The sequence below is a fragment of the Antennarius striatus genome, chromosome 16 (assembly GCF_040054535.1).
Source record: "Antennarius striatus isolate MH-2024 chromosome 16, ASM4005453v1, whole genome shotgun sequence".
In the NCBI taxonomy this organism is placed as follows: Eukaryota; Metazoa; Chordata; class Actinopteri; order Lophiiformes; family Antennariidae; genus Antennarius; species Antennarius striatus.
This window is the reverse complement of record NC_090791.1, coordinates 4,023,955-4,041,640: the sequence shown is the minus strand read 5'-3', so window position 1 is coordinate 4,041,640 and position 17,686 is coordinate 4,023,955. Positions and strand designations below refer to the sequence as shown.

The following is a 17,686-nucleotide window of genomic DNA, read 5'->3' as shown; positions in this document are numbered from 1 at the left end:
TACGGCTGCTCATCATCCTGCAGTTGAACGATAAGGGGGTTCAGATATCACACCAGAGCCTCTTTTTTTTTTTTCCCATTGGCACCGCAACAGTTCCGTGAGTTGGTTTGCCAGCCTCTTGACGAGACAGAAGGAGCCCAGCCAAGGATCAGGCTCATGGAGGTTATTTATAGAGCTGAGTGGGCTACACCGACGCAGGCGTGGAATGTGTCAGAGAGGAAAATGCATCATTGATCAAAGCCTGCTAAGAGATGTAGTCTTCATTTTTTGTCAGAGACAGAGGTTTAGAAGAAGACAACAGTCTTTTTTCCAAGCGCAGTGTGCTATAGTAAGCCGGCCCGGCTCACCGGCCCACACAGGGCCCTTCGCGCTCCCACACAGGTGACTGGACTTCACTGAATACCGGCCAATTTTAGCCTCCTTCCCTTTCTCTACACTGGCATCTAAATAGCTCCTCAGCTCTGGATGTTTAAAATACGTCCATCGTGGGTGTTTTGGAGAGTGAGCGTGATGCACAAGTAGGCAGGTGTGTACCTCCACAACGATATGTGGGATCTACGATGAAATAACGTTTGTATGCCCACATGAGGAGGTTCAGAAGGAGAATTTTAGGAGAATTCTCGGGATTCTTGTCCCCTTGGGAGTTTGGGTTTGATTATCCGGCTTCAGAACAAACCCGAGACCGGATACGTTGGGAGCAAAGGGCGCATCTGTTAGAGGACAAACATGACGCTGTTGTCCCAAGGTGAGGTGCAGGGATGGGGGAGGACTGCAGCAGCAGCAGAGCTCTCTGGTGGCAGGTGAGGGTGCCCCCCCCCCACTACCCCGTCACCACCCCCACCACACAGTCATTCTCTGCAATGCAGACGGCAGTCAAGGTTATTCCTTCCTGGCCGCATTGACAGACCGTAACATAACGGATAGCGGCAGTCCAAGAAACAATGATTAAGATTCAGGAGAACTTATGGCCTCGTTCTCCTGTAATGTGTTTTTCTTTAGCTTCATATTCATTCTTCAGCAGTCTTTCAGTAGTATCTGATACCTCAGCAGCTTTAACAACCATTACTCTTTTCTTATGCCGCACAGATAACATCTGGATTATTCCCCTTTTGTTGCTCAGTCTTAAGGCAGGCTGTCATTTCGTACCAGAGTTGTGTCTGAAGTGGAGAGGAAATGCCACGAAGATGCGTGACAGGAGACTGGATGGGGTGACATTTGTTGTTAATCAACTTCCTGTTCATCCCTCGGCTTCCTCCCGTCTGTCTGCGATGCTCATGCATCTCGGATCTCGTGGGAATAACCCGGTATTCGGTGCTTCGGGGAGGTCCTGTGCAAAAGTTTCAAGGGGAAGTGGATCAGAGAAAGACCGAATGTGTCGGTATGGGATGTACGAGGTGACAAGAGGAAGCGTGAGCTGCAGACTTTGTAACAAGGCAGAGGCTGAAATGTACCCATCCAGTTTGAAGGGTTGTGCGTGTACCCAAAAGAGCGCCTCTGGCTCCCCCCACCTTTGTTGTGCCTGAGGCTCAGGCTCACCATTCATTGTGAGTGGGCTCAAAACAGCTGCCTCTGTCAGATGTTATTGAGGAAGCGATAGATCATTTCCCACAGGGGTGGAAACGTTCAGCACACGGCTAGTCTGACCTTAATTGTTTCCCTGTATCAATCTGATCTATTTATTGGTGCTGCGTGAAGCTATGTACGTGGGGAAAGAGACAGAGTAAGAGAGTAAGAAATGAATTCAAGACTGACGAGACATAAACGTCAAGTGACACAAGGGAGGGCGAAGATGGAGAGAGAGAATTGATGTATGAAAGGGCGAACGATGATGGGAAATAGGTGACAAAGCGCCGCTGTCGACTATTATCTTTTCTTTGACCGTCAGCGTGAGTCGAACAAACACACTTTCGCACTCTCCTACACATCTTCCACATTTTTTTGTTAAATACAACAAAGATCTGGTGCCTGTGGCATTAAAAAAAAAAAAACATTTGGGAGGAAATGAGAAAACACTGCGGCAATGAGTGTAATGAAAGGAACGCTCGGCTATCCAACAACACGGTTTAATTAAAGCAGTGCAGACCAGGGGGAAGTGTTAAACGTAGTAATGATATCTGGGTCAATCAGTGTTGGGAGATTGTGATGGAAAATCAGTTTGCTGGCATTAAGTCATATGAAAGATCTGAGACTCCAATTTTATTGATTTTCATTGTTATCAGTTGAACTAGAGGGAAAGTATACTGTATGTTGTAAAAGTCATGACATCTTTACTCAAGACGCTGCCACAAAAGAGTAGATCATCATTCCATAAATATCTTGGCGAATCCAAAAAAAACAAAACACGACGATCATGGATTGGTAACACCTTTAGTCGTTGGCGGCGGTTTTGAAAGAACTTGAGTAAAACAGGTTGAAGAGGAATAAAAAACATGAAAAATATCAATCAATTTTGAGGTTAAACCCAACGCGGATTTACGCTCCCGTTGAAGGATGCATCGTTTGAAATCGACCACTTTTGGGTTTAAGTGGTGCGTTTAAATGTATGGTTGGGGGAAGGGGGGGGTGGCTCCACTGAGAACTGGATACTGTAATAAAGGGTGGGGGATAGAGTTGGTATTGACTCTGGGTGGTGGGATGACATAGAAATCCTGAGTGTGAGCTGAAGAAACATCCGTCACACACGAGCGCCGGTGGAAGAAGAGATTAGGCAGAATCCAGACATTCAACCCCAACACCTCCTGCCCCCCCCCCCCCAATGTGAGATGAGAATTATTTATTGTATTATTATTTAATGCAGCATCTACAGAATTACTGACACGACCTGACAGACACAATCCCCCACAGTGAGTGGGAGGTGAGACTGACAGCGGACACCATGCCCACTTTCTTTCTTCCTCTCTTTCTCTCTCTCTCTCTCCCCCCCCCCATCACTCCCTCACCCTCTACAACAAGCACACACACGTCAACACGGGCAAACTCACCTGAAATGAGCTTACGAAATAGGTTCTGCGAGGAAATAATTGGCCCCATTGGTGATGCTGAGTGATGGAAAGCAGCTGGGGAGAGAAACAAGGCTCTGTAATGCCGAAGCCACAGGAGAGCGTGACACTGGCGTGCACACGTGTGCGTGTACACGTGTGCACATGGGCGGATCTCAGACGGGCGTGATATGATTAATGAGCAGACCTGTAGATGGGTCATATCCAACACTGAGGTGGTCTCATCCCCTGACAGCGGGGAATTAATGGACAGAATCACAAATACCTGACGGGTTGATGCAAAACTCGACAGACATACTTACACCCTCAGTTCCATATCTTGATTGACCGGCGGGCCGGTAATAAGATAGCTCATTCCGTCCTCTTGGAATCGCTGGGGGTCCTCTGGGAGATTTCCATGTGTTATGTGAGGATACACACATCGCTAACCGTAGGAGCAACGTTTTGCATTCGAGGCATGTTCAGCGTATGATGCAAACTTTAAATACGTCAGCGCGAGCGCGTCTTCACACGTTGGCTTCATGCTCACTCCTTCTTTCGTCACCTATTCACACATTATGTTCGTGTTCTGCAAAACTTGCACCAAGATGGCACGATGAGTTGCACAATCTGCAGCTGAGACTACTGCTGTGAGAATTAAAGCAGTCGCCCACGTGGGAGATTACACTGACAAATGGTGACAGGCCTGACTTCTCTCTCTCTCTCTCTCCGCTGTCTGTCGTTCCACGATCTGTCTCTCTTCATTCTTGCATCTCTCTCTCGCCTCTCCTGTTTCAAAAAAAAAATCCAAATTCAATTCAAGGACACTTTATTAGCTTGACAGATCACAACGCCACCAAACCGAGTCCGGCCGTCCCTCCCTTTCTTTCTTCCCCCCCAACGAATATTTAATTTCTCAATTTGATTTAATTAGCTCTATTGACATTGAGCATCGGCGAAACATCCAAACAAATAAATTTTTCATTCAGATCAGCAACTCCTTCTCATTTCTGTTTTTTGCCTTTCTTTGCCCCTTTCTTTGCCCCTTTCTTTGCCTGTAAGGATTCCTCTCGGTGAAAAGGAGAGTCGAGTCTGTCAGAAGCAGAACGGCATCTGCCCTGAATTCTCCAGGACAGGATTCAGATGCCATTTTGTGTAATCGTCTTGGATATCGGGGAGGAAGAGGCAGCGTGGTGCCTTAGGGTACTAATGGGCAGTCTGGATTTGCAGAGGGAGAGCAAAGGGGTGCTGTGAAGTTGACCTCCCACCTCCTTCATCTAACCAGAGTGGGGCTTACTGAGCTGTGAAATCCTTCAAGGCTTTTTGGTTGTCCATGTCGAGTGCTGCTGCAGCACACAGTCCGTGCTCCAAAAGAGATAATATGCATATCGATCAAACTTGACTTGTTGACTTAATTTGCAATGACTTTTTTTTAGCATTTTCCATCTCTTTCCTTCCCTTGCCTTTTCCTGTTTGGGAAAATTGAAGAAAAGCAAACAGCATTGATGTAGGATTTATAAACAGAAGTTTGAATAAATGGTTTTAAAATTGTGAAAATTATTACTGAGTTTTCGAATAGTGCTCCCCTTCTCCAGCCGTGTTTGCATTTACTATTATGAAACTCATCTTTCAGTTAATTAAAGAGCTGCAGACTTGTGTTATTATCAGTGTCATTAAAACGGTAATTACACACAACTCACTCTGACAGCAGCGTGTTGAAGTCCGAACGTGGTCAGCACGTGTCATTCGATGTGTAACTCGTCGCAGCCGTGACTATAAATGCATGTGGACATTGATCCGGTGATCTCCCAGCATGCATGCAGACAAACACAAAACACACTGTGACTCACATCTTGCAGAGAGCACGTCATCAAGATGGCTCTTCTCTGTTCCGTCTTCACTCCCCATTACCCACGCTCCCCCGTTGCCTTATTCACCGATTCGCATCACACGCACACACCAGTGACACGGTGGCTCTGTGGGCGAGAGGAGCCGAGCCATGTCTGACTACTTTCTTGAGATCTCTTTTAGAGCTGAGATATGATAGGAGCAAGACGCCAGGCAGAGTGGCATGCAGCCAGCACAGCCGTGATGAGGGGGTGTGATGGTTTGAGGTTTGGTGGAATGGGAGGAAGGGATCCAAGACCTTCAGGAGACAGATTTATCCCCCGTGTGATCAAGAGCAGGTTGAGCAGCTCAGCTCTCTAGTTATACTAACTATGACCTGTAATTTATAGAGCAAACACCGAGAGTTAGGCCCCCCGTTAACAAGAAATCAGGTCTGTATTTACGTGGCAATAGTTTTAAAGGATCCTTAGACATTTGAAAATGCTGTAGTGTGCAAATCAGGCCAGTAGTTGGCAGGTTACCCTTTCAAAATAAAATAGTGACGCAGCAAATCTACACCAGGGGAGCATCTACAACACAAACAAAACTGACCATTGGAATTTTGGGGGGGGTTTTCTTTGCTGTTCTGTTCATAGTCCAATGTCTGCCTATGGGTACTTGTCTGGAAGCTGGGTTGTGACATCATCAGCTCTGTTCAAGCCACGAAAACACCTTTGTTGTAAATAAGAAAAGCAAAAATTTAACACCCTTTTGGTGAAATGTTTACCATTTTCGTTTTGCTTGCACTCTTTGACCTGATGGGAGATCAAGCGGCGGGGGAAACCCTTGTGGTTTTCATCTGTGCGCCACACAAACACTCTTGACGTGAAGCAGGAGTTTAAGTTTCTGATAGAGCTGCATTCCAAGACACGCAGCAGATTAGAGGAAAGTCAACCGGCTGCATATTGTATTTAGATTTAGATATATTGTTGTATAATTACACATATAATAATTAGAACACTACTAAAAGATATTAAGTCTACTTGATTTCTTTTCCATTGTGACCTTTGCTTCCATTTGAAAGACTTATTGTTTTGGGTCGCTCCACTCAGCGGGGTACTGAAGCATAACGGTAAACCGGACCGCTCATATTGAATTGATAGCTGGTCTGTTTTGTCTTGGCTTCACGTGACGACCAGCACCAGAGGGAGAGTCGATATGACGTACCGGTTACCTTCAGAGGGCGTTCAGGAACTGTCTGATCTCTTGGCAGCTCCACCATCAAGGAATGGCCGAGGACAGCTGGATTAGGATTGATAAACACAGTTACCCAAAAAATTCAATGTTACAAGAAATGTAGGTATTGATTAACAAAAGCTCGTATTATATTTGTATTGGCTTTAAAGGATCTTTAATTTGATTTCGAGGTGCCCCTACGTCTCAATCTGCTTTGAAATCCCACAATTACACAATTAACAATTACCATTCAGAGATCCACAACTTTATGGACAGTTTACCTCATCTCAATGCCTCCACATCTATTGTTTGAAACCATTCACTGTGTGAACCTGGACTGTGTGTGCAGGAGAATTTCTAGTAGTACATAGTACATACTCAGTGCACTAACTACTATTAATACTATGTGCTCTCTAAGAGGTAAATTGGGTCTGCAGGATTACCCTCAGGAGCTTTGACCTTTTTGGCTGCACCACTTTCTTAAAGAAGGTCTGGAAGCAATCAGACCCAAACAGATCTGCTCCTCTCGCCGCCGGCTGGCTCTGCTTTTTGTCTTAGAGCGTTCGTCACACATGACAAGAAAAAACAATCAATTTCGAAGTCGAGAGAGAAAAACTTTTTTGACCATTCCCAAAACTACGCTGCAGTTTCTGACTTCAGTTTTTGTTTCACGGACCAAAAGGACTTGGTGAATGTCATCAAAGAGTAGCATTTTTGATTTTCCGATATGACTTATTAATTATGGCCTGCAGAGATATATATATATATATATATGTCCTACTGCAAGCATTTTATTGATGCAATAGTCTATCTGCCTCGGATGTGACGTGGCTGACAAGGTCTTTTCATTCCCAGAAGACCCCATGTGAAGGAGTTTGTTTGTAGCCTCCACCAGCTGAACCAACAACTCCTGTGTTACCTTCACAGTCTTGGTGAAAGAAATTGGACCAACATTTTGTCATAGACCAGACCCAAGGCATTTTTATTGATATTAATGAATGATTTCTGTCTTTGTTTGCATTTTTCTATTTCTGAACCTATTTGAAAATCAGTAAATCCTAATCATCTTGAGGCTGGGCAGACCTTCCCCGTTCACATGAATAAGAAAGATAGATAGAGGTGGTAAAACAAGGACAAACCCAAAGAGTGATGATTGTGTCATACTTTGCATCAAGCGATGCACATGAATTGTGATGAGGCGCCAGACATCATCTACCTGTGACCATCAGGTGAGAGATTGATGGCTCTGAGGTGTGTGTTTTTTTCTGTTTTGTTTTTTTGCAATGCCTAGTACTGAAGCATGTTTACTTCAGATCCATCTCATCTCAATATTCAGTCGATGCTTGCAGACAAAGACATGCAGTAAGTTGTGTTTACACGGAGCCTTTTATTCCAATTTAAATTATTTCAAAAAGCTCAATCGGAATGGAACGACTCATGGATCAGGGGGAAAAAAAATATTTTGTGTCTTTTTTCATATGTAATTGGAACACCGATGTGTGATAACATAAGTAAACATCCCTAATAGCTTCAACAATCACAGTCTCACAATCTCTATGTCTGGGATATGTAATATGTACATTGGTTCAGTTTGCATTCTAATGTGCTGTTTGTTTTTGTGTGCTCTGTGGTATGCATTATTCAAACAAATACACTTCCCAAGCCCTTAACCAGGACATCTGCATTCAGGCTATTTAGCAAACCACATCCCTGTCAGGAAATAGGACGGTGTTGTCTGCCAGCAAAGCTGAAAGAAAGAATTCAGCCATATCATGGCAGGTGATATGTGGAGAAATGAAAGGTTTCCCTCAAGATAAATGTTGGACCGCATCTTGTTTACAACTACAAGGTTACTTCAAACCATTTTTAAATATTTCAGTAGTTTTGTGCTGGTAAACTGTGAATGTAAAGAAAAGGCAACAACCTCACGCAAAGTGCCATAGGGTTCGTCTCGAGGGAAGACCAGGAAGTTACTCCTCAAACTACACATTTTAAAGAATGAGTAGAATTACACAAGTAGATGTGCATTTTGTATTAAAGTTTAATTATCTCCGCTGGGAAATGAAGATAAGGTCATAAATACATTATAAAAAGTAGTTTGTCAGCTATTTTATGCATCAAAGCATTAAACTAGACGACATGTTTTCCCTGTCAACGACCGTATCCCATCTCCATTAACATTGACATGATGACATATACCAGCGGAGAGAAAAGAAGGAAACTGGGTGTTTCTCATGTATGCCAACCTTCCACCTTTACACATCAGTATATTGTATTTTTATTTTTTCATATTTATAGTCAGGTTTTTATCTGTCTTCTATCAAGGTGGAAATCTGCTCAATAAAGGAAGGAGTCTCGTTCTCTTTACAGAGTAATCTCATTGACTTATTCAGTGCTTTTTCCTGAATACAAAAATAAATTAATTCATTTCTTTCTGTTTCTAGGATGGTTCAAAACAGAGACAGGTGAGGAAGAAAACGGTGTCCTTCAGCTCAATGCCAAGTGACCGCAAGATCAACAGCACAGCCGCTTGCATGGCCTTCATGATGGAGGGTTGTGAAATGAAAAAGGTCCGGTCCAACTCACGTATGTACAACCGCTACTTCCTGCTGGATCCGGACATGCACTGGCTTCGTTGGGAGCCATCAAAGAAGGATTCAGAGAAGGCCAAATTGGAGATTAAGGGTATTAAGGAGGTCCGATTGGGAAAGAAAACTCCAGTTCTGCGCAGCAATGGTCTGTCAGACCAGTTTCCTGATGAGTGCGCCTTCTCTATCATCTATGGGGACAACTATGAATCCTTAGATTTGGTAGCCAGCACACCAGATGTGGTCAGCACCTGGGTAATGGGCTTGAGATATTTGGTGTCTTATGGCCGGCACACCGTGAACATGGTAGAACCCAACCAACCAAGTCTACGAACCTCATGGATTGGCTCAGTATTTGAGCTAGCAGATATGGAAAAAGAAGGACACATAGACCTCTTTAGGGCTACGCAGATAATCAAGGGACTGAACCCTGGAATGAAAGAGTCTAGGATAGAGCTGAAATTCAAGGAACACCAGAAAGCTAAAGACCAATATGGAGAAGCAATCAACATGGACACTTTCGTGGAGGCCTACTGTGAGCTCTGTACACGACCAGAGATCTTCTTTCTAATGATGCAGTTCTCCAGTAACAAGGAGTATCTGGACAGCAAAGATCTGATGTTGTTTGTAGAGGTGGAGCAGGGCGTGGAAGGTGTAACGGAGGACATGTGTAGAGATATTGTTCAGAAATTTGAGCCATCTGCCAAAGGAAGGGAGAGGGGTTACCTTTCCATTGATGGCTTTACACACTACCTCCTGTCCTCCGAATGCCATATCTTTGACCCCCAGCATAAACGTGTCTGCCAGGATATGAACCAGCCACTGTCCCACTACTACATTAACTCATCACATAACGCCTCCCTTCTGGAAGATCATTTCTGGGGTTCTTCAGACATCAGTAGTTACATTCGAGCTCTAAGGATGGGATGTCGCAGCATTGAGGTTATTGTATGGGACGGGCCTGATAATGAACCAGTGGTGTACATTGGTTGTTCTGTAGCCTCGCATCTAGCTTTCTCAAAGGTCCTGGACATTATAAACCAATATGCTTTTGAGAGTTCAGAGTATCCCCTGATTCTCTGCTTGGTTACCCACTGCTGCATCCCTCAGCAAAGGGTCATGGCACAGCACATGAAGAAGATCCTTGGGGACAAACTGTATCTTGATCCTCCCAACAAGGAAGAAAACTACCTGCCCTCCCCTGAGACTCTCAAAGGTAAAATTCTCCTAAAAGGTAAGAGGCTACCACCCGGATGCACCGATGCTGAAGGAGATGTGACAGATGAGGAGGAGGGACTAGAAATGTCCAGAAGAGTGGGAGCCGATGAGAAGGACCACCTGAATGGCTTGGGCTACAGAAGACTCAGGCTATGTAGGGAACTCTCTGATCTTGTGTCTCTCTGCAAGTCTGTCCAGTTCAGGGACTTTGAGATCTCAAAGAGGGACCAAAAGTTTTGGGAGATTTGCTCATTCAATGAGGTGGATGCAAACAGATTTTCCAATGAGTTCCCAGAGGAGTTTGTTTGTTATAATAAGCGCTTTTTGTCTCGAGTATATCCCACACCTATGAGGATTGATGCCAGCAACATGAACCCCCAGGATTTCTGGAAGTGTGGCTGCCAGATTGTGGCCATGAACTACCAGACCCCAGGACTGATGATGGATCTCAACCTCGGGTGGTTCAGGCAGAATGGAAACTGCGGGTATGTTTTGCGGCCAGCCATCATGAGGGAGGAGGTGTCCTACTTCAGTGCCAATGCGAGGGACTCCCTGCCAGGAGTGTCCGCTCAGCTTCTTCACATCAAAGTCATCAGTGGGCAAAATCTGCCAAAGCCACGTGGCTCGGCAGCTAAGGGTGATGTAGTGGAGCCCTACATATACGTGGAAATCCATGGCATCCCAGCTGACTGTGCTGAGCAAAGAACCAAGACTATGTCCCAGAATGGTGACAACCCTATTTTTGATGAGAGTTTTGAATTCCAGATAAATTTACCAGAACTTGCAGTGCTGCGCTTTGTGGTGTTGGATGATGATTACATTGGGGATGAGTTCATTGGCCAGTACACCATCCCGTTTGAATGCCTACAACCTGGTTACAGACATGTCCCCCTGCAATCTCTGACAGGGGAGTTTCTACCCAACACCACCCTGTTTGTCCATGTAGCCATCACCAACAGACGGGGTGGAGGAAAGGCACACAAGAGAGGTCTGTCTGTCAGGAAAGGCAGGAAAGCCCGGGAATACACCACCACCAAGACCACGGGGATCAAGGTGGTGGATGAGCTCTTCAGAGCTTCCACCCAACCACTCAGGGAGGCCACAGACCTGAGAGAAAATGTCCAGGTAAGGAATTTTTTCCCCCACCAGATAAAAGAAAGTCCGTGTTAATGAAGGTTGAAACTGTTGTTCCTGGTTGGACTCATTCCGCACGCTGTCATGGAGGGAAGCTTGTCCCTAATTGCGTACGATTAATGTTGTAGAAGAGAATGGTAATAAAGTGACATTGCTTCCTAATTATGGGCTTTATGAATAGTGCAATCATTAATGAGGGACACGTACTGCCCAAGGGAGAGGACTAGGTTGCTAGGAATCTGGCACCTGCCTTTAAAAGACCTCTAGATGATAAAATTTGTAGGCACATTGTGTATTTGACTTAAGGCCAGCAGCTGAGGCCTTTCAGTGGATTTTCAGTTTTGTTTATGACGACTTCAGGGTGTGATACACAGTTTAATTTACTCTCTATGCAAATTACAGGACAGGAGAGGCAGTTTAGGGTCTTCAGTGACAGCTAACAACATGGAAATAATTAAGTTGCGCACTTCATACTTCAAGAACTGCTTACATACTTAATTATAAATGTTAAGCAATCTTAGAGAAAGATTCCAAAGTACATGATTGGCAATGCTGGAATAAAGAAGAATATAATGTAATATATGGGATGGAAGGATCTTTTTTTTTTTATCCAAACAAAGAGAAACAGACCTCCCCATTGTATATTAATAAGGTGAATAAATACATCTAGTGGACAAATCCGATTACCTTCTCTGACTTCCTGTTCCAATCTAGTATCTCCAGTATCCTTGAGCATCCAAAATTAGAAGACTGCAGGCTTATCAACCGCAGTAAAAAAAACAATCACGTCTTACATTAAATGACATAAAATTAGATGGACTTTGTGTTCCCTCAGAAAGCTAATAGCACAGTTCTAATTATGTATCCAGGTCATAAATACCGAGGCATGTTCTCTGTCTTCAGGAAGCAGGAACCTCAGTCTGATGGCAGAGCACACAGGACACCAGGCCAAACTAAATAAGCAGAGATGTGATTGGAGATCCTGCGGCGTGTTGTCATACCTTTTTCCTATGTGGACAAAGGCGTGTTTTGAAAGAGGATAATCTTCTTCTCCAAGAGCTCAAATCACTGGGAAAAGAAATGCGAATCCCAGGTTAATAAATCCAATCCGAAAAGGCAATTCCAAGCTAGTCGTGAGGTTGTGATATATTTTGTTAGTGTCAATGTTCTGCCTCTTTGGATGCTCTAAGGAAATGAGTTCCTGAACGTTTTGTTATGTTATCCTTGTATGAAACACTTGCAACACTCCAGCCAGCTAACTTAAGCTAACTATAGAATTAATGAAGCCTGGCATCACAGCTGGTGCTCTAATCTTAAAATCATCTCTCACAACAAATGGCTTCGGAATCTAATCTGTGGTTTTACATAAAACGTGCCCGTGTACGACTGAGCGTAAATCACTTTGAGAGTCAACACAAAATGCAAAACAGTCCACCAGGTTTGAAATTAAAATACTTCTTTCGAGAAATATGATAAATAGAATAAGTCGAGAGAAAGCATTAATGAGATTCAATGGATGTATATTTAATGCGAGGCTTTTCGCCTTTAAAGTGTAAAAAAGGCAGTCGGGAAAGCTTTGTGGAGGCCAGCTGCGCCGAGCCTTGCGCCTTGGATCCGGCTGGTCCCGGGGGGTTGAAACCGGGCCTGTGGCCAGCAGCCCACAAGGCGACAACCGGGTTGGAAGCTTTGCCACCAGAACTGAAGCCAAGATTAGACTTTAACGTGTGAAGAAAAAAAATCTTTCCGTCTCACACTCCCTACAATTTCGTGGTTTTCACACTTGAAAGCAGGACGCATTCACATGCTACAGATGTTGCCGTCGACGGTGTTATTTCACCTTGCAGAGCTCTTTTAAGGCTCGTTTTATCCTCTAACAGCAAAGCTTCCAGGTGGTCTAGTCTGAATAATAACAGAAAGATGAGTGATGACTAAAAAAAACGACAGAGGTGATCCAGAATGCAGATTCACGGGAAACCAGTCTGCTACGCTCCCTATGTGGTTCTGGGCAGAAAACCAGGATGAATGAAAGCACTTTTTGCTGAACTTTGACCTTTTTTTTTTATTTCATAAAGTGGAGACAGACTTTAGGAGAGCTGAAACAAAGTGTGTGCTCCACCTTCGCCTCTCCTTATTGAGAGATACTCAACCGGGAGCAGGAAGAGAGAGTTAGAGGAGGCTGGGAGAAACAAAAGCGGTGTTGTAAGCGGACACAGAGCTCTCATTTTGGGGGAATGCTGGAAGGGGACTAAAGAGGGGGGTGGGGGTAGGTGGGGGGAGGAGTAATTAAAAACACAAGCCTCTCATTGGATGTTTTAACACCGGTTCGTGAGTTTTATTGCACAGTAATTATCAAACAGCATCCATGCATGTGGCCCCGTATACTCATGCATGGGATTATACGTAGCGTAATGAATGTTAATAACCTCAGTTTACGAGACATAAACACATGCAGGCACATTTATTCATTCACACACGGCTCTCTCGCCATTGTTTTCCGCTGTGTGGCTGCACTCAGCGGCCCACGAGGTGTTAGCTGTGGCCCCTGGATTCACATTCGGATACACATCCCGACTTCGCCTCTTCGCCCACCCTCGCCGTCTAAAGAAAGGTCGGGCCCTGAGGTGACAGCACTTCCTCTGGGGTAGGGGTGACGGGGGGTATAGGGGTTTTAGGGGGGGTGATGGGGTGGATTTTTTTGTGCCGGCCTGGAGGGTCTAGTCCAGGGAAACGGCTGATTCCCACACCGAGGAGCGAACGGCGTGTGGACGGACTCCCAAACACCAGCGCTGGCTTTTTTTTTACTGCATTTAGCATTCTATGTCACGCTTCCTTACCTGACTTGTTTGCTCAATGCCCCTCATCATCGCCCTCGCTCTTCCTCCACCAGCAGATTCAACACTGCTCTTTTCTCCCTTTTGTCTCCCCTCACTTCACTCCATTTTCTGAGGGTCTTTTAGCCCATGAATGCAAGGTTGAGCTGCACGGATGTTAGGTCAACTCAGACGTGTGGGAAAACTCTGGTTTATCACAGTGAGACTCACGGTTGGGGTTGCCAGATGAATTCACGGGCTGAGGTGATCGGTTGCCATATTTATGAGCTCAAACAATTTATAGTCTGCAGGAAACAAAGCAAAATCTTCTTAGAATGCACAGAAATATACATTTAGAGAAATTTAGAGGGAGGAACTCAATGTTTGAGTCACGACAGACTCGCTCTACGGAACAGCATGTGCCCCCGATGTAAAAAATAAATAAAAGAGAGATTTGTTATCGGTTCTAGATTGGCTTTAAGGAACATGTGGAGATAGCGATTTTTTTTTTTGTTTGCGTAGCAACAGTAAGCTTCAATCAGCGATCCATGCAGGAACAGGAACACCAGGAGAAGAGAGAGGAAAGGAAAGTCAAACACAGAGGAAGAAGATAGAGGAGTGATTGAATGAATGAAGAGAGGAATGAGCGACTAGATGTTGGGAACACCTTCAGGCCGCGGTCAGAAGTTTGGCTCCGGAGCCTCTGGGCTGTTGATCTTATGGAGAACTGATTTTACCGTCATCAAGACAAACACCCTGCTCTTATCTTGATTCATTAAACCTCTTTTGCTCAAGGACATCTGTGAAAAATAAATAGGGATGGCAATATTTCCCATTCCATTAGGACCACCATTACTTAATGCTTCCATTCACGGCACGTCTTGCGAGGATTTGTTACCTAGCTTGGCGTTTTGAACGAAACGGAACTCAAGGATACGAAAGTGTAGAATATGCATTATGTATTTGTTTACCGAAACATTTAGCTATTAACCTCCAGAATCGTTTCTAATGAATATAAAATAGATTAAATAAAAATGGGTTGTTGTTTTTTTTCATTCAGTGTTGTTGTTTTTTTTTTATTACCCAGAATGCCATGGTGTCCTTCAAGGAGCTGTGTGGCCTGACCCCGGCGGCCAACATGAAGCAGTGCATCCTGACGGTGTCCACCTGGCTGATGAACAGCGAGCGTTCGCTGAGGGTGACGGTGGACTTGAGCGAGGCTTACCCCACCATGGAAGCTCAGGGTCCAGTACCCGAACTGCTGCGCAAAGTGCTGAACGCCTACGACATGGTACGCACCCCGGAGCCCCGAGAACCTTCACTCCACAGGGTGCTTTATGGAGGTGGAATTGCTGTGGGTGATATCCCAGTGGCACAGTGATCAATCAATGATGGGCGATGATGTCACCTTTTAGAGCCTTCTCAGTTTATTTCTTAAACCTCAATGGAGGTGGCACCAAAACAGGAAGTAGCCGGTGCCAGGAAATCCAAAAAAGGCAGCGTTGCGTTGACCTTAATCACCCCGTTGTGTAACATCTTGATAAACTCATTAAGATAAAGATAAGTGTAGTGTTCTCGTTTGAGAACACTACACTTGACATTGACATGGCCAAAAAAAAAAAAAAGGGGGGGGGGTGGGTGCTGGAGGTCTCTGTAATTAGTCACCACCCGCTGTGTTCCTCTCCCCACCTCGGAGGCAGGGTGGGGGCTGGTGAAGTGGGTCACGGGTGAGGAGCGAGGATGTTGCGTCGATGCTGCTCAGATCATCGCCGCTGCTACGACTGACATCAAGAGGAGGAGTGGTGGGGACGGGTGGGGGTGGGTGGGGGGGGGGGGGGCGACACCACCAAATAGAATCTGCTTTGACTCAGGCGGGAGGATTGCGCTGTCATAGCAACTCTCACGCTCCGGTCCACAGAGAAACGTTTTCTGGGGATAAGCAGGACAGCCGGACCGGAAAAAAATTTTTTGGGGGGGGATTGGCAGATGGATTCTAAGGCCTTTTAAAGCAAAATGGAAGTTTCCTCACTGCATATTTATGACATAAATGGCTTTTATAATGATCAAAATAAAATAAAATCATATTATAATGAGCCTCCAGTTTGCACACACACATCCACTCCTGTATATGTCACTACGGTAGTGCCTGGCAGTCATCACATGTACATATGGTCACCTATGACCTCGCTTGAAGCTGAGGTCTGGTCATCTGAGTGTTTGTGTTTACTTCCCAAAGCCTGTTGGTACACTCCCCTGTCAGGAACAGAAGCACCAGTGTGTGTGTGTGTGTGTGCGTGTGTGTGTGTGTGTGTTGATGCATGTGATTTCATGGGAGCATGGCTGCCAACACCAGGATATTAACTGCGGGATATCAAAGTGCGGAGTGTGTCCTCAGTCACCCCATGTGGGTTCCAGCTCACCGACATCATTACAACCCTGAGCAGCTTCAATCAGGCCGCTCAGGCTCAAATACACACAGATCTGCACATATACTGTATATATAATGTATATATAAGTATTTAGAATGCAGTTGAAATATAAATAGCTATGATTGACACTCCTCATGGTGTCGACAAACGCTCAGGAAGAAATCCACCGCAGGAGACAGGCAGAAGTGCTGAGTGAGAATGTGTGAATGTATTTTAGACGCACGTTCGTAACCTTTCATTCGTGCACAAACGAGGGTGAGAAAGGATTCGATGTGATGAACAGAGATGCTTCTGTTCTACTGCGACATTCGGTAGCTGAAAACGTGCTAAAATGTGAAACGGATCAAAGGGGTCGTCCGAAAGGAGCTCGCGAGGCAAAATTTCCAGCCAGTTCTGATAAGAATAGCGAGCTAAAGCGCGAACACACACACACACACACACACACACAAGCACGTCAGCGTCCTGTATCCCTGTTAATAAGGGTGTGAAACTTCATTAGCCTCCTGCTTGGTGCTACTGGACCGGTCCAGCTGCTCATAAGCCTGTGAGACGGCACTCAGGGCACCACCAACCAGTGTCGCGGCTTGGATGTAAAAAAAATAAAAATAAAAAAGGACAGCAGAGGTGGAAAATGTGACGGTGCCCCAAAAACACAAGTGATTTTACTGCAAAACCAAAGGACAAACATTCAGTGACATATAAACAAACAAACAAACAAACAACTTTGCTTACAGGGAAGAGACTATAATGGACAAAGGAAAATTGCAGTTTTAATTACCTTTCATATTTTGAAGATTTGTTCTTATTCCATTGTTCCTTTATTCCCGACGGTACATTTTTATTTAGATTTTTATTTAAAATATTTATGTTACTTTTATTTTTTTTTTGAAAAAATGACAAAAAAACCAAAACAAAACAAAAAACTTTTGTTTTTCAGTTTCAGGCATTTTTGCGGATACTACACTTTTTAGGGTGAAACAGGTCAGTTTCACTATAATTTGCTTTTTTTTTTTCCTTCTTCAACATCATAAAACTATTAAAAGACAAATCAGAATCTCATTTAATCGCAGTTAAGTTTCATAATTAAATGTTTTTGGGATTTGCTTTTTTTTTTTTTTTTTTGGAGTGTTGCTCAAAATCCCTAATTTACTGTGTTTTAAATTAGAAGACGACCATTTGATATAAAAATATAAACTCCTCAATCTGGTTATAATCTAATCCAGTGAAAGCCCGATGAAGACCGGAGCGTCTTTATCTCCCCTGGAGCCTTTCGGGTCGTCTGAACAGGAAATGAACGACACTTTCTCTTTGTCTCCACAGATGATCCAAACCAGCAGAACTTTGATCGAGTCGGCCGACGTCGTCTACTCCAAGCTCACGCAAGCACAACGGGCAGGTACGCAGCGACTCGCCTCTATTCAGACAAAAAAAATCATGACACGATGCGTCCTTGAAGGACAGTTCAA

General features: G+C 44.5%; 1 protein-coding gene across 3 annotated transcripts in view; it reads left to right on the top strand.

Annotated features, from left to right (window-relative positions):
* LOC137609073 (inactive phospholipase C-like protein 2) overlaps window positions 1–17,686 on the top strand; it is a 47,832-nt gene that overhangs the window by 21,095 nt on the left and 9,051 nt on the right. For all 3 annotated transcript variants that reach the window (XR_011038287.1, XM_068335809.1, XM_068335810.1), the window contains exons 2-4: window positions 8,486–10,972; window positions 14,879–15,082; window positions 17,541–17,616. Coding sequence is in view for 2 of the 3 variants with exons in the window: in XM_068335809.1 (XP_068191910.1) it covers window positions 8,486–10,972; window positions 14,879–15,082; window positions 17,541–17,616 (2,767 nt within the window). In the remaining variant the exon portion in view is untranslated. The remainder of the gene's footprint in view (window positions 1–8,485; window positions 10,973–14,878; window positions 15,083–17,540; window positions 17,617–17,686) is intronic.